Below are 21,937 nucleotides of genomic sequence, written 5' to 3'. Positions count from 1 at the left end.
TTGGAGGACACTGTTTAGGCAGCATCACAGTGATCAAGAGCATCTATTATCAAGTCTGAGTCCCGGGGCTCAAATCCTGGTTCCACTACTTACTCACTGTGTGGCCTTGAGTAAGTTACCAAACTTCTCTGGGCAACTTTTTTCTACATCTGTAAAATGGAGATACTAATAGTATTTATCTTGTGGGGTGGTTGTGACATAAAGGAGTTAATACATGCAATGTGCTTATAAGAATGCCTGGCACACAGTAAGTGCTCACTAAAGGTTAGGTATTAGTCTGTTTCTTAAAAACCTTAATTTTAGTAGCCTTATCAGGAGAGACTTGTTCTAAGTTGATAACATGATGTAACATGATGCCTTATTTACTTTCCAAGTCGGTCTCAATTGCAGGGAGTGGAGGTGGGATTGCTTGCTCCTGGGGCACTGACTGAGTCCTCTGCGTAAGTCCTCCTCTTACTTAAGTCCAGGGGTGGGCAACAGACCCAATCTGAGTGAGGTTATGTTGTGGTAGTGACATAACCCCTTGGAATGTGGCAGAGCTTAAGATATTATCAATAGCTTTGAGAGATTTGGGGAGCCCTGCATGAGTGCAGAGGACGCCTAATGAGTAGCCTGAAACAATGGGGGGTGGGGGACAAAAGGCAAGTCTCACAGAAAACCTTAGAAACCAATGAGCCATTTCTATTCTACCAGGAAAAAAAAAAAAGCTCCGGGCGTCATTGCTTTATTCAAGAGACAGACATGTAGTAGTTAGGACGTTGGTTCTAACAAAGACCAAACTAAAGTGACTGCAAACAAGACGGAAGTTTTACTTCTGTCTCGTGGAAGAGTCCAAGCTGGCAGGCAGGCGGTAGGACAGCTCCGCTCCACAGGGCTGTCCAGGGACCCAGGCTCTTTCTCTCTTATCATCTCTCTGCCACCCCCTTTGCTATCACCCTTGTCTGCATGGTCAAAGCTGGCTCAGCTTTTCCTTCACCCTGCAGGGCAGGAGAGGAAAAGGCACAGCTGACTTTTAAGGACCTAATTCTGGACTTACACCTCTTCCACCTCTGCTCATGTCCGCTGGCCTCTTACAAGTGAGGCTGGGGAATAAAGTCTCTTGCTGGGTGTTCACGTGCCAAGCTAAAGCTTGAGGGGAGTGGACATTAGGTGGCAGTTAGCATCTCTGCCACGTGTGGGTAGATGGCTCTGTCTTGCAGATGCTACCACTTTCCTACCTCGTGGACTCAGAGTCACCATGGTGGGTCATTTCTCTGTTTGCTGCAGACACCATGCGTGTTTTAGGCGCCCCCTCTGTGACTTGCCTGAGCATCCCTGTTTCCTCCGTCGGTCTTTACAGCGTCAAAGGGAGAGCTAAAAATTATAATGCATTTGTGAATTTGCCTGATCACTTTGAAAAGTGCAGAGACTCCTGTGAGGCTTCAGTGCTGTCATTTCCACTGACCCTAGTGGGAACTGCCTAAGGAACCAGACACCCTTCTTTGACAACAAGCCCCTTATGAGGAAGTGGCCAATACCAGCTGTTCTCCATTGCCCTCTCTATCACTTGACGACACTGCCACTTCCCCCAGAGCACCGAAGCGTAATTCAATTTCACACATGCTTATTGGGCAACCACTAAGTACCACTTTATAGCCCATGTGTTATGTACGTTTCTTGAGGACAAGGACTGCGCCTTAGGTAGCCAGGCCTAGCAATGTTCCATAGATGAATGAATCCAATGAATGGAGGAATGAATGAGTATTCAAGAGGTTCAGAGATGACAAAACCAAGGTTCCTACCCTCAAGAGCTTGCAGTGAACACTCAGCTTTGGGCCTGGCACGCGCCCTGTGAAGAAACAGTGCCTGCAAGGCTTAGTAAGGTCCAAGTCCTCCAAAAGGGGTGCCCTCACAGACCCAGAGCCACCAGCCAGGACCTGCATCTCCACCAAAGACACAGAAGCAGCCAACAAGGGTCGTGAATGAATAACACTGCTGGGGAAGGACAAGCAGGTGAGGAGGGTGCTGGCCCCACTGGCTTCTAGATGAAGGGCCCACTAGCTGCCATGCCTTCATTAACCCGACAGGACTGGTCTCATCAGTGGCTAGTGCACTAAGTAGTTACATCATAGTAGAGCTAGAAGGTGAGACTCACTGGTCTAGACCCTTTCTAGCTAGAACCTGGGGGCTTGTTAGAAATGTAGAATCTGGGGTCTCACCCAGACCTACCTGTGCTTTAACAAGACCTTCAAGGGACTCATGTGTCCATTATTATTTGGGAAACCCTGGAATAGACTCACTGAGGACCCTGGGTTTCAGATTCGACAGATATCAGTTCAGTCACCAGCTCTGCCTTTGATTAGGCCCATAGTCTAGGACACATAACTTCTCTGGGCTGTGGATTCCTTTTCCATAAACCATGGCAGTGGGTTGGATAATCTCTCAGTCCCCATCCCACCCTCATGCTCTTTGCATCTATGACTCACCGGGGTTGCACAGTGATAAGCGATAAGCAGACTGGGGCTGGGCCTCCTTCCCAAGCTCCTTCCACTACACCCGCTCCCAGAGAAAGCCAGCCACCATTTCAGTGTGTCGCACATAAAGCTCTGCCACCCCAGTCACCCTTGGGTGGGCCCTGACCAAGAAAGTCTGGAAAGAGACCAGCAGTCCCCATGCTGCACGGGGGCCCAGGCTCAGCCACAGTGGCCAGTGAGAGCCCAGCAGGTCAAGAATGAGAACACAGTCTTCACCACGGTCCTCCTGTAAGGGCATGAGGCCGCAAGAGACCTGCTGGCCTCTCTAGGCTTCCACTTCCTCATCAGAAAATAACAAAACTGATCTTCCAATCTCTTCGTCTCATTTCCTATGACTCAGTGACCTTGGGATTGTTTCTGTTAAGGGGAAGAGTGGAAGTCTCAGTGTTAGCGCTGAGACAGCTCCAGGGTTCAGACCCCAGGTTTGAGCCTTCTTAGGTCTTTAACCGCTCGCTGCATGAATGGAAATTGCCTTCATTTACTTAGGGACCATTTGCTGATCCCCTACTGAGTGCCAGGCCCTCTGTGGTTGGATGAGACACACTCCTTATGAAGCTCCCACTCTAATAGAGGAGCCAGACCTGGGCAGGCATGGTTAGAACCATCTCTGTATTCGACGTGTTTAGTGCTCCCAGAGAACACAAGGACAACTGATCCAGACCAGCATGGGAGAGACGGGGAAAAGTCACGGAGGGCTCCCTGGAGGAGGTGATGCTGGATATGATGGAAGGAGTTTAGTGAACCCAGAGTGCATTTGCAGTGAAGCCATTAAGACAGGGGTAGCAGTTCACACTCACTGTGTGCCAGGCATCAGGCTAAGCATTTTCTATAAATTGTTTCATTTAATTTTTATAACAATCCTGTAAAGAAGGAGCTCTTATTATCTCCATTTGCCAGATGAGAACACTGAGGCACAGTGAGGTTAAGGAACATGTCCTTGGCCACAGAGCTGGGCAGAGGCGAGGCTCCAGATCTGACTGACCTCCCAGACTCCATCTGTAGAGATCAAGTCTGGCTGTTAACAGTTACCAAAAGAAGCGTTTGCGGATGCTGGAGTGCTGGTAGGTAAAGGGCGAGAAAGCAAAAAGGTCAAGGGGAAATAGAGAAGAAATGCTTCACACACATATAAAGTGGAGAAATCGGAAATGAAGAGAACCTTCAGGCAGGTTTTTCAAAAAGAAAAAAAAAAAGTGTGGCAAATCGGGGGAGCGAGGAGAGGACGAAAGGTCCCAGCAGGCGGCGGCGGGGCGCGCCTTCCATCGTCTCCCGCCCCCCACCGGCGGCTCCAGGGGCCGGCGGCGCCCGCTCTCCCGCCGGTGCCCGCCCGGCGCCGCCGCTCCGCCAGCGCGAGGCCGTCTCCACCTGCCGCCTCTGACCTCCTTGCAAACGGAGCTCCTTGCAGCGAGCTCGGGACTCCAGGCTCGGCTTGCCCCAAAGGGTCGGCCCTCCGGGCCGCATCTGTTAGTCTTTTCTTCTCCTCTCTGCGGTAGCTTGTGATGTCGCTACCCGCTGGCACCTCCTGCGGATCCCAGGCCTGGGTGGAGACTCACAGAGCTAGACAGCCTCAAAATCTGCCAAACAGGCCAACTTAGTCTCTAGGGAGAAGGTGGGAGGCAGGCAAACGGGAAACACCCTGAAGTGCCAGACAAACTATTTAAACTTTTAAATTTATAAAGCTTATCTTTTGGCTAGTTTTCCACACATCGTCACCTGGGTGGAGAAAAGGGAAGGAATTTTTGGCACTTACTCTGCAGAAAGACACTTTGCTAGGTACTTTCTTTTTTGTACTTTTATTTTATCCTCACCACAACCTTATGAGATAAAGTACATTATCCATATTTCACGGATGAGGCAAATGAGGCTCAGAGAGGTTAGGTAAATAGCCCAAGGTCACACAGCCAGTAAGTGAAGGAGCTGAGATATGAACCCAGGTTTCTATGATTCCAAGCCCTGGCTCTTTAAGAGTTGTAAAGCCATCCATGTGTTTCTGATTAGGAAATAGTTACAAGGTTGAAGAAATACCACAAAATAATGGCAGCATTTTTTGAAAGCCAGCATGAAACTTGGAGATTATTTAGAATCTCTAGAAGTTCTTTTATATTGTAGATAAAGGAAACTGAGGTCTAGAAGCCAGGAGAATTATGCAAAATCGTGGCTAATTATTAAAACCAAGGTAACCCAAGTCTCTCTCAACTCAGTGTCTGTAGGTGTTTAGTTTAGTTCAATTTAGTTTGGTTTTGAAAGCGTTTCCTCAGGGGCAGTTCCTGACTCCAGGAATAAACAGCTCCAAACGGAGCAAGTGGGGACTTCCCTGGTGGTCCAGTGGTTAAGAATCCGCCTTCCAGGGGACACGGGTTCTATCCCTGGTCGGGGAACTAAGATCCCACATGCTGATGAGCAACTAAGCCCACTCACCACAACTACTGAGCACGCAAGCCACAACTAGAGAGCCCGAGTGCCGCAACTACTGAGCCTGCATGCCACAACTAGAGAGAAGCCTGCACACCACAATGAAGAGCCCGCAGGCCACAACGAAAGATCCCGCATGCCGCACCAAAGATCCCACAGGCCACAACAAAGACCCAACGCAGTCAAAAATAAAATAAATAAATATTTTTAAAAAAAGGAGCAAGTATAATGACTGCCCAATCTGTGCCAAGAAGTAAAGCAGCCCGTGATGCAAAAATTTCTCTTAACGCTGGGGAGAAAATAGGGAGACAAGAAATATGTGCCCAGAAGTTGAGGCATTGCCATTATGTCAGAATCCACAGCCTGGAAGGTGGCACTACTGCAAAGGGCCACCTCACAACATGGGTTGGGGCTCCTCACTTCCTCTCTGCGTGAGGGCTGCACAGTCACCCTACACTGCCAGGCTCTGCTATCTGGAGCCCTGGTACTGGCTTCAGCATAGTCCGCTAGTTCTTATCAGCCTAGATCAGGGGTCCCCAACCCCCGGGCCACGGACCAGTAGCGGTCCGTGGCCTGTTAGGAACTGAGCGGCACAGCACGAGGTGAGCGGCAGGTGAGCAAGCGAAGCTTCATCTGTATTTACAGCCACTCCCCATTGCTCGCATAACCGCCTGAGCTCCGCCTCCTGTCAGATCAGTGGCGGCATTAGATTCTCACAGGAGTGTGAACCCTACTGTGAACTGCGCATGTGAGGGATGTAGGTTGCGCGCTCCTTATGAGAATCTAACGCCTGATGACCTGAGGTGGAGCTGAGGCTGTGAAGCTAGCGCTGGGGAGCGGCTGCAAGTACAGATTATCATTAGCAGAGAGGTTTGACTGCACGGTGACCATAATAAATCAATTGCTTGCAGACTCATATCAAAACCCTATCAGTGAGTGGCAAGTGAAAACAAGCTCAGGGCTCCCACTGATTCTGCATTATGGTGAGTTGTAGAATTATTTCATTATCTACTACAGTGTAATAAAAATAGAAATAAAGTGCACAATAAATGTAATGTGCTTGAATCATCCCGAAACCATCCCTGCCCCCAATCCGTGGAAAAATTGTCTTCCACGAAACCGATCCCTGGTGCCAAAAAGGTTGGGGACCGCTGGCCTAGATGACCTACATCCTCTAGTATTACTCCTTTATTTCTCCTTCTGGAAAGTATTTTCAAAGTTCTCCTCTATAGTGGGAAGTGACACATCCTTAAGACTGTTTCTGGCTCACTCCACTCAGCCCAGGATGGAAACCCCAGGAAAGACCCCAGAATCCCAGAATACAGCTGTTGCCCCTTGATCCTGAAAATTCTCTTCACCTTCCAGGAAGTAAAGCTCATTTCTAACTTGAGACCTAGATTCATCAAAACCAAAAAGCAGTTGAAACTAGAGACAAGAACAGCATAAGAAGAAAATTTATAGACCAATCTCACTTATGATCAAAGGTGCAAAACTCCTAAATGAAATATTAGCCAATCAAATCATTATACACACCCACACACACACACACACACACACATACATATCTATATACCATGACTGAATTCAGTTTACCGCAGAATTAAAAATGGTCTAACATTTGAAAATCTGTTTCTGTACTTAGGGTCATCTCAATACATGCAAAAGGAAAAATCAATTTATAAAATTCACCCATTCATGATTTAAAATTATCAAACTAGGAATAGAAGAGGACTTCCTGATTTTGATAAAGAGTACCTACCAAGGGGCTTCCCTGGTGGCGCAGTGGTTAAGAATCTGCCTGCCAATGCAGGGGACACGGGTTTGAGCCCTGGTCCGGGAAGATCCCACATGTCGCGGAGCAACGAAGCCCATGCACCACAACTACCGAGCCTGCGCTCTAGGGCCCGCGCCACAACTACTGAAGCCCCCGCACCTAGAGCCTGTGCTGCACAACAAGAGAAGCCACCACAATGAGAAGCCTGTGCAGCGCAACGAAGAGTAGCCCCTGCTCGCCGCAACTAGAGAAAGCCCGCGCACAGCCACGAAGACCTAACACAGCCAAATATAAATAAATAAATAAATATTTTTTAAAAAGAGTACCTACCGAAACCTGCAGTAAACATCACACTTTAATGGTAGAACTTCAGAAGCAGTCTCTTTAGAGGCAGGACTAGGATAAGGACGCCCTCTATCATTGCTTCTTATTCAACATTGTACCAGTACAGTAGGGAAGGCAAAATAAAGGAAAAGGAAGAGGATAGAAAGGAGGAAATGACACTGTCATTATTCTCAGACAATAGTATTACCTATGTGAAAAATCTGAGGGCTTCTATAGGCCCTCAACTTCGGCTATCCATTTCTTCAGGGTTTTTATGATTCTGAAGTTTTCGGAGTTTAGCCATTTGCTCCTCTAGCTTTTGGCAATGTTCGACCAGCTGGGCACAGAGTTTCTTCCATCGGCCCTCAATCTCTTCAAATTGTGACTGATATTTCCTGCTAATATTAGAGGGCGCTTTCCTTGACATCTCTTTCACAGTGGTGCTGAGATAGTTTAGGCCATTTTGTTGTTCTTGTAGAGAGCTTTGTAAAGCCTGTAACTCCCCGAGTCTCTGCTCTATGATCTCATATTCAGCGACAGTAACCAGAGAGTTAGGTTTCTGACTGCTGGATCCACATGAGGATGGTACTCATGGTCTCCTGATAGCGCATGGGTGGCAAAGTGTCCAAAATTGTCTGTAGCTCTTTCTCTCTGGCCTGCATATCAGCAAAGACTTGGTTAAAATGATTTGCAAAGGCCACAAAGTCTGCATCCAGGAACATTAGCCCTTGTCCTTTCTCTTTCAGGGCTATGCTTTGAATTTTTAATCGCTCAATTTGAGGCTGAAGAACTGACAGCCGGTTGACTTCATCCTTACAATTTTCTAACTGGCTTTTAATTGCTGTTGGCTCTGATGTGGTAGTGGGTTGGGTTTTCAACCAGTTTTCCGCAGTAGTTGTCATCTGTTCCAATTGTTGTAGAAGATTATAGAAAGTGATGATGTTGTTCTGATACTCCAGCTAGTTAAGTCTCTCACTCAGCAACTGGCAGAACTCGATCCACCGGCTGTTCAGTTAAAAGACAAGCCATTAAAAGACAAACAAAAAAATTCAGCAAGATTACTAAATATACATCAATAACGAAAATCAATTGTGGAAAAAAATAGTATTTGCAAACATAAAGTACAATTTATAATGCAATTTAAAAATAATTCTTATTATGGAAAACCCCAAACATGCACAAGGGTGGACAGAACAGCACCTATGAGTTTCACATACCCATCTCCTGGCCAATGTTGTTCACCTATATCCCCAATTCCTTCCTGCCTTCTATGTATTTTGAAACAAATTCCAGGCTCATATCATTTTACCCATATACACTTGAGTATATATCTTTAAAAGACAAGAAAAGACTCTTGACATAACTGTAATACCATGATTGTACCTAAAAATTAGAACAATTCTTTAATATAATTGAATATCCAATCAGTTTTTTCAACATTCTAATTGTCTCAAAATTATTGTAATTGTTTTAGGGTTTGTTTGCAATCGGTTGATATGGCTTTTTTTTTTTTTTAATTTATTTTTGGCTGTGTTGGGTATTCGTTACTCTGCCCAGGCTTTCTCTCGTTGCGGCGAGCAGGGGCTACTCTTCATTGCGGTGTGTGGGCTTCTCATTGCGACGGGCTCTAAGAGTACAGGCTCAGTAGTCATGATGCACGGGCTTAGTTGCTCCGCGGCATGTGGGATCTTCCCAGACCAGGGCTCAAACCGGTGTCCCCTGCATTGGCAGGCGGATTCTTAACCACTGCGCCAGCAGGGTAGTCCCAACATATGGCTTTTAAGGGTCCTTTAATTTATCGAATCTTCTCATTTCTATTTTCTTTCCCCTCACTTAGTTTATTTTTAGGAAACTGGGTGACTTTTACTGTAGAGTTTCCCACAATCTAGATTTCACTGATTGAATCTTCAAGGTATAGTTTAACATGTTTCTCTGTCTTCTGTATTTTCTGTAAGTTAGAATTTGGATCTAGAGACTTGAGCAGATTCAGGATTGGCTTTCACAAGACCACTTCATGGAGGGCACTGTGTTCTTCCATCAGGAGATGTAATGTTTGCCAGTCTCTTCACGATGCCACCAGCTACAGATCCATTCATTCATTAAAGGTTATGAATTACTTGGGAAACTCCTACCAAAAAAAATTTTTTTTCTCTTCTACTATTTAGTTATCTAGTGGTACATATTATATAGGAAGGCAGAATAAATGTAATTTTAAAACATATATATATCAATAAATTTTAAAAGCAATAAATCAATAAATCTAAAAAGATGTTAGACGTTCATGAAGAAATTATAAAATCTTATTAAATTAACTAAAAGTAGGCCTGAATAAATATAACATTCTATATAGTGCTATATATAATGTTCAAAGATTTGAAGGTGACAGTTCTCCCTAAATTAATCTATAAATTCAATGCAACTCTATTTTTTTTTTTTTTTTTTTGCGGTATGCGGGCCTCTCACTGCTGTGGCCTCCCCCGTTGCGGAGCACAGGCTCCGGACGCGCAGGCCCAGCGGCCATGGCTCACGGGCCCAGCCACTCCGCGGCATATGGGATCCTCCCAGACCGGGGCACGAACCCGTATCCCCTGCATCGGCAGGCGGACTCTCAACCACTGCGCCACCAGGGAGGCCCCGCAACTCTATTTTTTAAAATCCCCAGTAGGGTCTTTGGTGGAACATGATAAGTTGATCACAAAATGCATAAAGAAGTGTCAAAAATAGCCAATACAATTTTTTTTTAAAGTGTGGGGTACCCACCAATGAATGGGTCTCCCTGGAGTAGTTAGTTAGTTAGTTAGTTAGTTAGTTGTTTATTTATTTATTTATTTTGGCTGCACCGGGTCTTAGTTGCAGCATATGGACTTCTCAGTTGCGGCATGCAAACTCCTAATTTCAGCCTGCATGTGGGATCTAGTTCCCCGACCAGGGATAGAACCCAGGACCCCTGCATTGGGGGGGCCACCCACTGGACCACCAGGGAAGTCCTGCCAATAAAATTTTGAAGAAAAACAAAGAGGAAGAGTTTACCCAGCCACATATCAAAAATTACTTTAAGGCTATGATATTGACTTAGGGACAGACAGAAGGGAGAATCCAGAAATAAATGCACCCATATACAGAAATGAAATGTGACAAAAGTGGTATTAGAAAACAGTGGGGAGAGAATGAGCTATTATTCCCTATATAATTTTCAGATAACTGGTTATCCAACTTTTAAATCCTTACCTCACAAAATAACGGATGTATTCAGGATATAAATGTGAAAAAGCAAAATTCTTAACCTTTTAGAAGAAAATATACAAGAATATCTTTATGAATTTGAGAAAGGGAAAATTTTCTTACCCATGATTCAAAACACAAACCATAAAGAAAATTATTGACAAACCCAACTATATTAGAATTAAAGTTTCTGATATGTTAAACAGAGTTAAAAGACAAATACAGATTAGAAGACAACATCTGTAGTGCATATAACCAACAAAGTATTAGTACCCCAAATGCACCAAAAACTGCTACAAATAGAGAAGGCAAAAGACAATCAACCCCGGGCTTCCCTGGTGGTGCAGTGGTTGGGAGTCTGCCTGCCCATGCAGGGGACATGGGTTCGAGCCCTAGTCGGGGAAGATTCCACATGACACGAAGCAACTAAACCCATGTGCCACAACTACTGAGCCTGTGCTCAGGAGCCCGCAAGCCACAACTACTGAGCCCGCGTGCCACAACTACTGAAGCCCACACACCTAGAGCCTGTGCTCCACAACAAGAGAAGCCACTGCAATGAGAAGCCCGTGCACCGCAATGAAGAGTAGCCCCCGCTCACCGCAGCTAGAGAAAGCCCACGTGCAGCAACGAAGACCCAACACAGCCCAAAATTAATTAATTAATTAATTAATTAATTTTTTAAAAAGACAATCAACCCAAATGAAAAATGGGTGAAAGATACTAATAGGTAATTAACAGAAGAGGAAACCTAAATAAATGACCATTTATTTCTTAGTCAAACTTGCTAATCAGGAAAATTCAAATTAAAAGAAAAAGATATTTCATATATACAAGATTAGCAAAAAGTTTTGTCTGTACACACTCATTATTAATGAGGATATGGAGTTTTAGAAACTCAGAGCAATTTGGAAATACCCAATAAATTGAAGATGCATATACCCTGCAACCGAACAAGTCCATTCCCAGGTATACCTTAGAGAAACTCTTTCATGTATGAACAGTGACTCACTCAAGAAGGTTCATTGCAGCATTGTTTGTAATCACAAAAAACTGGAAATAAAAAAGCCATCAATAGCAAAATTGATAAATAAATTGTGGTAAGTTTATATGACGGTATAATAAGGTACAAGATCTTAAAATAAGTGAATGGAAACTATATGTATTAACAGGGGTTAATCTCAAAAACAAGATTTTAAGCAAAATAAAGCAAGTTGCAAAAGTGACATAAATGATATTACTGGTACGAAGTTTTAATATGTAAAATAATATTATATGTTGTTTAGAAGTGCTTTATATGTGGTAAAGATATAAAAATATACATGAGGACAGTGTAGGAGAGAAAAAACTTTTCTTCTACTCTCTTAGAGGCCCTGCCTGGGCTGGAAAATTAAACTGACAAAGACAAACTAACAGGAGAAAAGCACACAAATGTATTTAATGTAAGCTTTATGTGATGCAGGAGGATTCATAAGGAAGTAGTTAAGCCTGAGCATCTTTATACTCGGTTTGATAAAGAGTGGACAATGTGATAGTACAAAAGGTAAGCACAAAGGGTAATAAACTGGGGGAAACAGAATAAGGCCTGTTTGTTTGGGTTCCTCTCAGAATCTCTCTGTCTTCAGGGATAAGGGCACCCCTTTCCTCCAAGTAGAACCTACCTCTCACATGAGTAGCCGTCTCATAACCTACACTGCCCTTTCTCAAATTCCTTCAGCTTAAAATACTCAGTATGCCAAGGTGCCATGTTTGGGGATAGCATATTCTGAACCCAGTCAATTGATAAATACCAAATTTAAGAGAATGTTTACCTCTGGGGAGAGAGTGAGGGAAATAGGATAACATGTGGTACAATAAAGTCTTAGACTATATCTTAAATGTTTTCTTTAGAAAAAAAATGTGAATCAAATATGGCACAATGTTAAGATTTCACAAAGGTAGGTGGTAAGTTCCTGGGTAATCATTATACGGTCATTTTTCTATACTCTGCATTCCTAAAATATTTTACAGATTTTTTTAAGGCAGTTAAAAGTTGTAGGTTATTATTCAAAGTACTGACTTAGTTTATTCCAATTCTTCCTAAATATAAGGTTATTTTACTAGAGAAACAAAACAAAACACCCTGCTATGGTCCACGTCCCAGCGACAGGATTTCAATTCTAATCAAAGTGGTGAAATCACACCAATTGTAGAACCCCATCTTTTGGTCGATACAAACGCGCCCTCTGCTGGTCATATGGTGCCCTGTCCCAAAGTTCAAAATAGTGGTGAAGCGCAGTGAAACTTGTTCAATGAGACAGCTTTTACCAAGCCAGCCAAGTTAGGGAAAGAAACTCTCACAGAGTTCCTCTCAATCACAAAAATACTTAAATCAGCTCCCACTCTCTATTACTATTACATATGATCCAAGACAAAACAAATTCCAGGGTACCACCGCAATCAACCTTTCCAGTTCCCTCAACCACCACCGTGTACATGAACAATTCTGTCCCTACTCCAAAGTCTGGAGGTTGATGTATGAGATAGTAGATGCCACCCTTAACATTTGGGAATGGCAGAAGAGAACCCAAGTTCCTCTGGGTGGTGGTGCGGACATCACTGAACACTGAAAAATGGATAAACTAGGATTAAGGGAATAATGCTGGTGGGATGACAGGTAAATTTTTTCTTTTCAAATCTTTCTTTAAAGTTATAATACCTTTAAACAAATTTGAGGAAAAATCAATTAATTCATGCAAGAATCTACTGCTCAAAGAGAGAAGTGAGGATTGAATATTAAGAGTCTTCCTTTCAAAAAACATTTTTTAAAATTATTTCGTTTTGCTTTGTTTTGCTTTGTGCTAATATCCATCTTCCCCACTAAAATTTAAGCTTCCTGAGACCAATGTGTGAATCCGTCCTACTCACCACTATATTCCCAGCACCTAACACAACGACCATCAGGTAGTAGGTATCTAATAAACATGTGATAAATAAAGGAATGAATGACCATTTCCTTGGAGTGTAAATTGGTACAAATTTTCTGGGGAGCAATTCAGCAGCAGACATTGTGCCTTTAAGACTGTACATTCTTCAGTAATCATAGATGTGGACAACGAGTAAGTCCTTTAATAATCAGAAACATTCCTTTCAGGGATATGCTATGCAAAGTTCATTTTAGTTATAAAAAAAATTCAAAACAACCTGAATTTTAAAAGTTACATGTTTGTTAAGTCTATTATGGTATATCCATATGATGAAATGCTATGCTGTTATTAAAATCTTTTTTTTTTTTTTTTTTTTTTTTTGCGGTACGCGGGCCTCTCACTGTCGTGGCCTCTCCCGTTGCAGAGCACAGGCTCCAGACGCGCAGGCTCTGCGGCCGTGGCGCACAGGCCCAGCCGCTCCGCGGCACGCGGGATCCTCCTGGACCGGGGCACGAACCTGTGTCCCCTGCATCGGCAGGCAGACTCTCAACCACTGTGCCACCAGGGAAGCCCTATTAAAATCATTTTTAAGAATATTTAATGATATGGGAAATTCTAATAACATAAAAATAGATTAAAATTATATATACATTATTTTATCAACTCTATATATTTATTATATATGCATGAAAGTATACACACCAAAGTATTTTATTGTAGTTGTATATGAGTAGAGGGATCATGAGTCAGGGGTTTTTTGTTTGTTTGTTTGTTTGTTTTTGGTTCTTGTTTTTAACAGGTGCCAGCACTGTTTTAGACACTTTATTTGTATTAATATATCTTTAAGTTTTTTAAGCAGCTTTATCAAGAGATAATTGCCTTATAATAAATTACACCTATTTAAATTGTACAATTAGATAAGTTTTCTTTAAGTGTTAAATATTACTTTTTCTATAAAGATTTTAATGCAATCAATTTCACTTTTCCTTAGATTTTAATTAGGTATAATTATTTGGTAGAATATAAAATTATTCAACCAACAATTTTCTTCTATTGAAACATTAAATATTGTTATGGTTTGTAGGGGGAGGTTCTAGATTTCTTGAGATTAATTGATATATAACGTTGTATTAGTTTAAGGTGTACAACATGGTGACTTTATATTGCAAAATGGTTACCACAATAAGCTTAGTTAATGTCAGTCAGCACACATAGTTACAATTTTTGTGTGTGTGATGAGAACTTTTAAAATCTACTAGGTAAGTTCTGATACTGTATATGTCGACACCCATGAAACTATCACCACAATCAAGATAAAACATTTCAGGGGACTTCCCTGTTGGTCCAGTGTCTAAGAAACAGCACTCCCAATGCAGGGGGCCTGGGTTCGATCCCTGGTCAGGCAACTAAATCCCACATGCCACAGCTAAGACTTCCATGCCGCAACTAAGAGTTCACATGCTGCAACTAAAGATCCTGCATGCCACAACTAAAAGGTCCCACATGCCGCAACAAAGATTGAAGATCCCTCGTGCTGCAACTAAGACCTGGTGCAGCCAAATAAATAATTTTTTTTTTAATTTCATCTTTCCCAAATGTTTCCTCATGCCTCCCCCAACTCTAGTCTCTATCATTTCCAGACAAACACCAATCTGCATTCTGTCACTATAGACTGGTTTGCAGTCTATATAAATGGAATTTTATATAAATGGAAGCATACCATGTATAACGTTTCTTTGTCTGGTTGCTTTTACTCCCCATAATTCTTTTGAGATTCATCCATGTTATTGAGTTCAACAATGCTTCATTTCTACTTACTACTGAATAGTATTGCATTGTATGTATATACTAGCCTGTTTATCCATTCACCTGTGGATGGGCATTTTGGCTGTTTCAAGTTTTTGACTACTGCAAATAAAGCTGCTATGACCATTTGCGTATAAGTCCTTTTATGGACATATGCTTTCATTCCTCTTGTGTAAAACACCTACGAGAATAATGGTTGAATGCTATGGTACATCCAATATTTAATTTTTTTAAGAAATTGTCAAGCTATTTTCCTAAGTGGTTGTACCATTTTACATTCTAACCAGCAGTGAATGAGTCTCAGTTCCCCTGCATCTGTGTCAACTCTTGATATAGTCAGTCTTTTTAGTCATTCTAATAATTATATGTTGATTGGCAAGGAGGGTTCTTCTTTATGCTTGTGTTTTCCAAATTTTCTGCAATGAAATATATGTTTCATAATTAAAAGTTGCTTACAGTATCTAAAATAAAAAGTAGCCTAATCTAATATGAGGTCAGTCTGGAGACTTCTCATTCTGAAAACTACTCAATATGGTCTTCAGAGCACCCAGCAATAGCTGTGCAGCCGGCATAAGCCTTCCTCAGAATATAACTTTTTTTTTTTAATCAGTTTTCTTTTCAATGATATAACCACACTGGGGTTTTAAGAAAAAGTTTAAACACATAAACCTCTTTATCTAGCATGTTATTTCCTTTTTCTGTTTTCTCTTCCAGCTTTTACGGTTTTAATACACAATTCTATAGTTTACTATTTTTACTTGTCATTATATCATATTTTCCATATCATATTTTCCATGCTGATTTATCTTTTCAACCATAATTCTAAATGTCAAATTAATGCATCATAAATTTCCCATTGTTTGGCTGTTTCTAATTTTTTATTATTAATGATAATGTTGTAATAAATAACTTTGTACAAAAAGCTTGTTTCTTCTTTTAAATTATTTCCTTATGAAAATACACAGGAGTGAGATTCCTGATCAAAGACAAGAACGTTTTTCTAGGTCTTGATATGTACTGTCACATCGCTTTCCCAAAGGGGCTTACTGATTTTAATGTCACTTGCCATGTGTCAGCACTAGTTTCTGCAGCATTTGCCAGTTTCCTAGGTATAACATACTTTGTTGTGCTAATCTGCATGCCGTTGACTGCTCACCAGAGGAGAAGTTTTCTCATGTGTGGGATCACTGCCTGCTGTCCTTTGCTAATTAAGGATGCTCTTTGTCTTCACAGACCCAGAGCGGAGGAGTATGACCCTTGACCCTCTTAGTGCTTCCCTGGCTGAGCACACCCAGACCCCTGAGGCAGATACTGTCCAAAGTATTCAAAGTCATAATGACATGGACTTCTCTCCTTTTGTTTTTCTTTCTTTTTCATTCATTTCATTTCCGTTTTTTTCTAAGAGGCATGAAGATTCTCAGCTAACCAGCCCCATGCTCTACCAGCCAGAATTAAACTATTGTCTAAGAAACAAAGATTCTTGGGGAGGATTATACTGTGATGTGTTTCCTACTTAAACATATTCTTTGGCTGGGTGGGTGAAGAGCAAAGTTGAACTCTAACTATGTGGAAGCAGCTTTCTCCATTTTTCCACGTATGTGAGCTCTGCAGACATGCCTCGAAAGCAGAGGTCTCTCAGCTCAACCTTGGTTTCTCCTCTCAGCATTCACTCAGCTCTGGGTAAAATCAATAATACCAATAATACTAATACAAATTGCTAACGTGTATTAAGTGATTCCTGTGTGCTCACCATGTGCTTACTATGAGCTCGGCCGGTCAGGCCCAGTCACTTTACTCAAGCCCCGGTTGGCAGTGGCAAGCTGGACCGATAGCCTCTGTGACCTCCCATGAGCCTTGGTGACTTTAGAACCTGCCCTCACCTGCCTCAGGGTATAAGGATTCCCTCCTGGGTCAGAAAGGCTGGGTGATCTCTAGGAACAAAAAAGGGAACGGGCACTTGAGTATTGAGGCAGCTCTCGGAAGAACTCCACGTTTTAACTTTTGTATCTCATCTTCTCCAAAATGGATTTAAACTGCTTACAATAACAACCCCCTATCCACCAAAAAAGAAAGATGAGATAATCAAAAAGAATTTATTTTTAATCTGGAGGAAAAGAACAAAGAAAACCAACACTCCCCAAAAGTCATTATAGTCATTGTGACCAAAGTTCAGACTTTCAGACTGAATGTGAAAGCAAAAAAAAAACAGGGGGCGGGGGGGGCAACACGATCGGGTTTTGTGGTTCTCATTTGCAGCATGCCGGTTCCTCAGGGGAAATAAAGGTTTTCCTAGCACTAAATTCTAAAGTATTCTTCTATAGGTTTTATAGAGTGACATTGAATGATTTAAGGACTCATATATTTACAGGAAATTCCATTTACCTCATTTGATAACTATTTCTCAAGTTTCTCTAGTAAGGCGCTGTGCTAGCCCAACTCAGTAAATATAATACTGATTTAGCTAAAAAATAAAATATCCAAGACCAGGCCTGGCACACAGTAGCTGCTGCTGCAGCTGTTACTCAATCCGTATGGCTCTTTCTCAGTGACCTTTTTACCCAGAGAACATAAGTCAGTTATCCTCCAGACACATGGACAGCAGTTCTACAAGGGATCACACTAACACAGTACGTGACATTTTGGTATCTGAATTCGATCAAGAATAGAATTCAGAGGGCATAAAGAAATGGATATATAGGCGCATGTTTCTGTGACAACCTTTCTTAAAGGTCACTTTTTTTTCAGCTAAGCCTTCGATAGAAGAAATTTCAGTTAGGTAATCCTACTTCATTTTGTTAAAGTCATAAATATGCAACCCCAGAGAGGCAAACTATTCCTTCTTCGAGGGTGTGGAGAAAAGGGAACACTCTTGCACTGTTGGTAGGAATGTAAACTGATACAGCCACTATGGAGAACAGTACAGAGGTTCCTTAAAAAACTAAAAATAGAACTACCATATGACCTAGCAATCCCACTACTGGGCATATACCCAGAGAAAACCATAATTCAAAAAGAGTCATGTACCAAAATGTTCATTGCAGCTCTATTTACAATAGCCAGGAGATGGAAGCAGCCTAAATGCCCATCAACAGACAAATGGATAAAGAAGAAGTGGTACATATTTACAATGGAATATTACTCAGCCATAAAAAGGAATGAAATTGGGTCATTTGTAGAGATGGGCATGGACCTAGAGACTGTCATACAGAGTGAAGTAAGTGAGAAAGAGAAAAACAAATATTGTATATTAATGTATATATGTGGAATCTAGAAAAACGGTACAGATGAACCAGTTTGCAAGGCAGAAGTAGAGACACAGATATAGGGAACAAACGTATGGACACCAAGGGGGAAAAGCAGGGGGTGGTGGTGGTGGGATGAACTGGGAGATTGGGATTGACATGTATACACTAATATGTATAAAATAGATAACTAATAAGAACCTGTTGTATAAAAAATAAATTAAATTTAATTTAAAAAACAAAAAACTATTTCTCCTTCTCCCTAAGGTTTAGAACTTAGCCTGAGAGAACCCCAAAAGTGAAGACTAACTTTCTAATTTCCTTTATTCAGGGATGTGTTGAGAAAAAGAGGGCTGACCAAGTGTGTAAAATGCCCACCACAGTGCAGTTCCTGGCAGAAAACAGATGCTCAATTAATGTTTGTTCATTTTCCCTCTTCTGTGTCCACGAGTTTTTCTTTTTCGTTTTATTTGAAGTATAGTTGATTTACAATATTGTGTTTCAGGTGTACTGCCATGTGTTCAGTTATACAATACATATCTTTTTTTTTTCCAGTTCTTTTCCATTATAGGCTATTACAAGATACTGAATATAGTTCCCTGTGCTATACAGCAAATCCTTCTTGTTTATCTGTTTTACATATAGTGTTGTATACATCAGAGTTCTTCTTTAGTTTGGTCCTGTTGTTTTGCTTTTTTCAAAGGGGCAGAGATTATAATGTGCACCATCAACACAGAGGACTCCCAGGACATGGGCCTGACTCCCCAGAGGGGTTGGATCCTATAGATATATCTCTTCTTCCAAGAGGAAAAAAAGGGAAGACTGAACCAAGACTGTTCAACCAGCAGACACCAACCAACATCAGTCATGTGAGTGTAAACACCTAGGTAGGAGCTTGGTCCAGAACCCTACCTGGAAGGTGCTCCCGTCAGGGCTGCCATGTACAGTTGTATAGATTGCTTACTATACAAGGGCACCTGCAAAGGGGGAAAGTGGGAGCTGAAATCCACTCTGGGGTCCACTCACCATGCCCTGCACCCCAGTATTGGGTTGCATTCTTCTGAAGGATGGGGTACCCATTTCTAATTTCTACTAAGGTACTAAAAGGAAACTCAGTTTTCCTATACTCACATCACTTCTGACACCACATGTGTGAAGGATTTTCCCACATCAACCAATTCTCCAGCTCTCTAGACACCAACCAGGTGTCCTACAATTCAACTCTGACACTAGCTACCCAGAGTTAGCACAGACCCCACAGGTTAAGGGCTCAGTCCCACATGCCTGCTCCACTTAAGACACCAATCACAAGTCCCAGGTTGTCACCTGTACTTCTGACCAACAATCTATAAAATAAGGGATTCCTAAGACCCATCCTCATGTTCAATAATTTGCTAGAACAGCTCACAAAAATTAGGAAACACTTACTTACTAGTTTAGATTTATTACGAAGGATATTTTAAAGGATACATATGAACAGCCAGATGAAGAGATACACAGGGCAAGGCCCAGAAGGGTCCCAAGCACAGGAGTTCCTGTCCCCATGGAGTTTGGGGTGTGCCACCCTCCTACTACATAGATGTGTTCACCAACCCTGAAGCAATCTGAACTCCTTGGTTAGGGCTTTTATGGAGGCTTCATGACATAAGCATGATTGATTAAATCACTGGGAAATGGTGATTAATGCAACTTCTAGCCCTTCTCCCCTCCTCTGAGGTGGTCCAACCCTCTAATCCCCTGGTTGGTTCCCCCTCCTTAGGGGCTTTCCAAAATAGCCCCATTAACATAAGCTCAGGTGTGGTTGAAAGGGGCTTGTTAATGAACAACAAAAGACACTCCTTTCCTGTTTATGCTCCAGAAATTAGAGGCATACCTCTCGTTTTATTATGTTTCACCTTGTTGCACTTCACAGATAAATGTGTTTTTACAAATTGAAGGTCTGTGGCAGCCTGCTTCAAGCAAGTCTCTCAGCACCACTTTTCCAACAGCATTGGCTCACTTTGTGCCTCTGTGTCACATTTTGGTAATTCTCACAACATTTCAAGTTTTTTCATTATTATCATATTTGTTATGGTGATCTGTGATCAGTGATCTCTGATGTTACCATTTTAATTGTTTTGGAGCACCGTGAACCATGCCCATATGAGATGGTGAGCCTAAGCAATAAATATGTGTTCTGACTGCTCCACGGATCAGCCATTCCCTCTCTTCCTTTCCTCAAGCCTCCCTATTCCCTGAGACACAACAATATTGAAATCAGGCCAGTTAGTAACCCTACAATGGCCTCTAAGTGTTCAAGTAAAAGGAAATGTTTCACGTCTCTCACTTTAAATCAAAAACTAGAAATGATTAAGCTTAGTGAGGAAGGCACATGGAAAGCTGAGAGAGACCGAAAAGCTAGGCCTTTTGCACCAAACAGTTAGCCAGGTTGTGAATGCAAAGGAAAGGTTTTTGAAGGAAGTTAAAACTGCTACTCCAGTGAACACATGAATGGTAAGAAAACAAAACAGGCTTATTGCTGATATGGAGAAAGTTTGAGTAGTCTTGATGGAAGATCAAACCAGCCACAACATTCCCTTAAGCCAAAACCTAATCCAGAGCAAGGCCCTAACTCTCTTCAATTCTATGAAGCGTGAGAGAGGTGAGGAAGCTGCAGAAGAATTTGAAGCGAGCAGAGGTTAGTTCATGAGGTTTAAGGCATGAAGCCGTCTCCATAACAAAAGTGCAAGGTGAAGCAGCAGGTGCTGAGGCAGAAGCCTGCAGCAAGTTATCCAGGAGATCTAGCTACGATAATTAACCAAGGTGGCCACACCAAACAACAGATTTTCAATGTAGATGAAATAGCCTTATGCTGAAAGAACATGCCATCCAGGACTTTCAGAGCTAGAGAGAAGTCAACGCCTGGCTTCAAAGAACAGGCTGAATGTTAGGGGCTAATGCAGCTGGTGACTTGAAGTTGAGGCCAACGCTCATTTACCATTCCAAAAATCCTAGGGCCCTTAAGAATTATGCTAAATCTATTCTGCCTGTGCTCTGTATATGAAACAACAAAGCCTGGATGACAGCATATCTGTTAACAACATGGTTTACTGAGTATTTTAAGCCCACTGTGGAGATCTACTGCTCAGAAAAGAAATTCCTTTCAAAATATTACTGCTCATTGACAATGCACCTGGTCACCCAAGAGCTCTGATGGAGATGTACAAAATTAAGGTTGTTTTCATGTCTGCTAACACAACATTCTGCAGCCCACATGTCAAGGAGTCATTTCAACTTTCAAGTGTTATTTTTTTAAGAAATACATCTCGTAAGACCCTAGCTGCCCTACCTAGTGATTCCTCTGATGGATCTGGGCAAAATCGAGAACCATCTGGAAAGGATTCACCATTCTAGATGCCATTAAGAACATTTGTGGGGAGCTTCCGTGGTGGCGCAGTGGTTGAGAGTCCACCTGCCAATGCAGGGGATGCAGGTTCGTGCCCCGGTCCGGGAAGATCCCACATGCCGCGGAGCGGCTGGGCCCGTGAGCCATGGCCACTGAGCCTGCACGTCCGGAGCCTGTGCTCCGCAACGGGAGAGGCCACAACAGTGAGAGGCCTGTGTACCACCAAAAAAAAAAAAAAAAAAAAAAAGAACATTTGTGGGGAATTCTCTGATGGTCCAGTGGTTAGGACTCAGCGCTTTCACTGCTGTGGTCCGGGTTCAATCCCTGGTTGGGGAACTAAGATCCTGCAAGCTGCA

At 42.3% G+C, this 21,937-nt stretch overlaps 1 protein-coding gene across 1 annotated transcript in view; it reads left to right on the top strand.

Moving 5' to 3' along the window:
- KIAA2012 overlaps nt 1-21,937 on the top strand; it is a gene marked incomplete at its 3' end in the record, with an annotated part of 120,538 nt that overhangs the window by 87,261 nt on the left and 11,340 nt on the right. The window contains 2 exon segments of the mRNA XM_082630408.1: nt 16,188-16,274; nt 18,722-19,065. Of these exon segments, the coding sequence (XP_082486534.1) occupies nt 16,188-16,274; nt 18,722-19,065 (431 nt within the window).

This window comes from Mesoplodon mirus (genome assembly GCF_964341445.2).
Source record: "Mesoplodon mirus genome assembly, chromosome: 8".
Classification (NCBI taxonomy): Eukaryota; Metazoa; Chordata; class Mammalia; order Artiodactyla; family Ziphiidae; genus Mesoplodon; species Mesoplodon mirus.
Note: the sequence above shows the minus strand (reverse complement) of the source record. Positions and strands in the feature narration are given on the sequence as shown.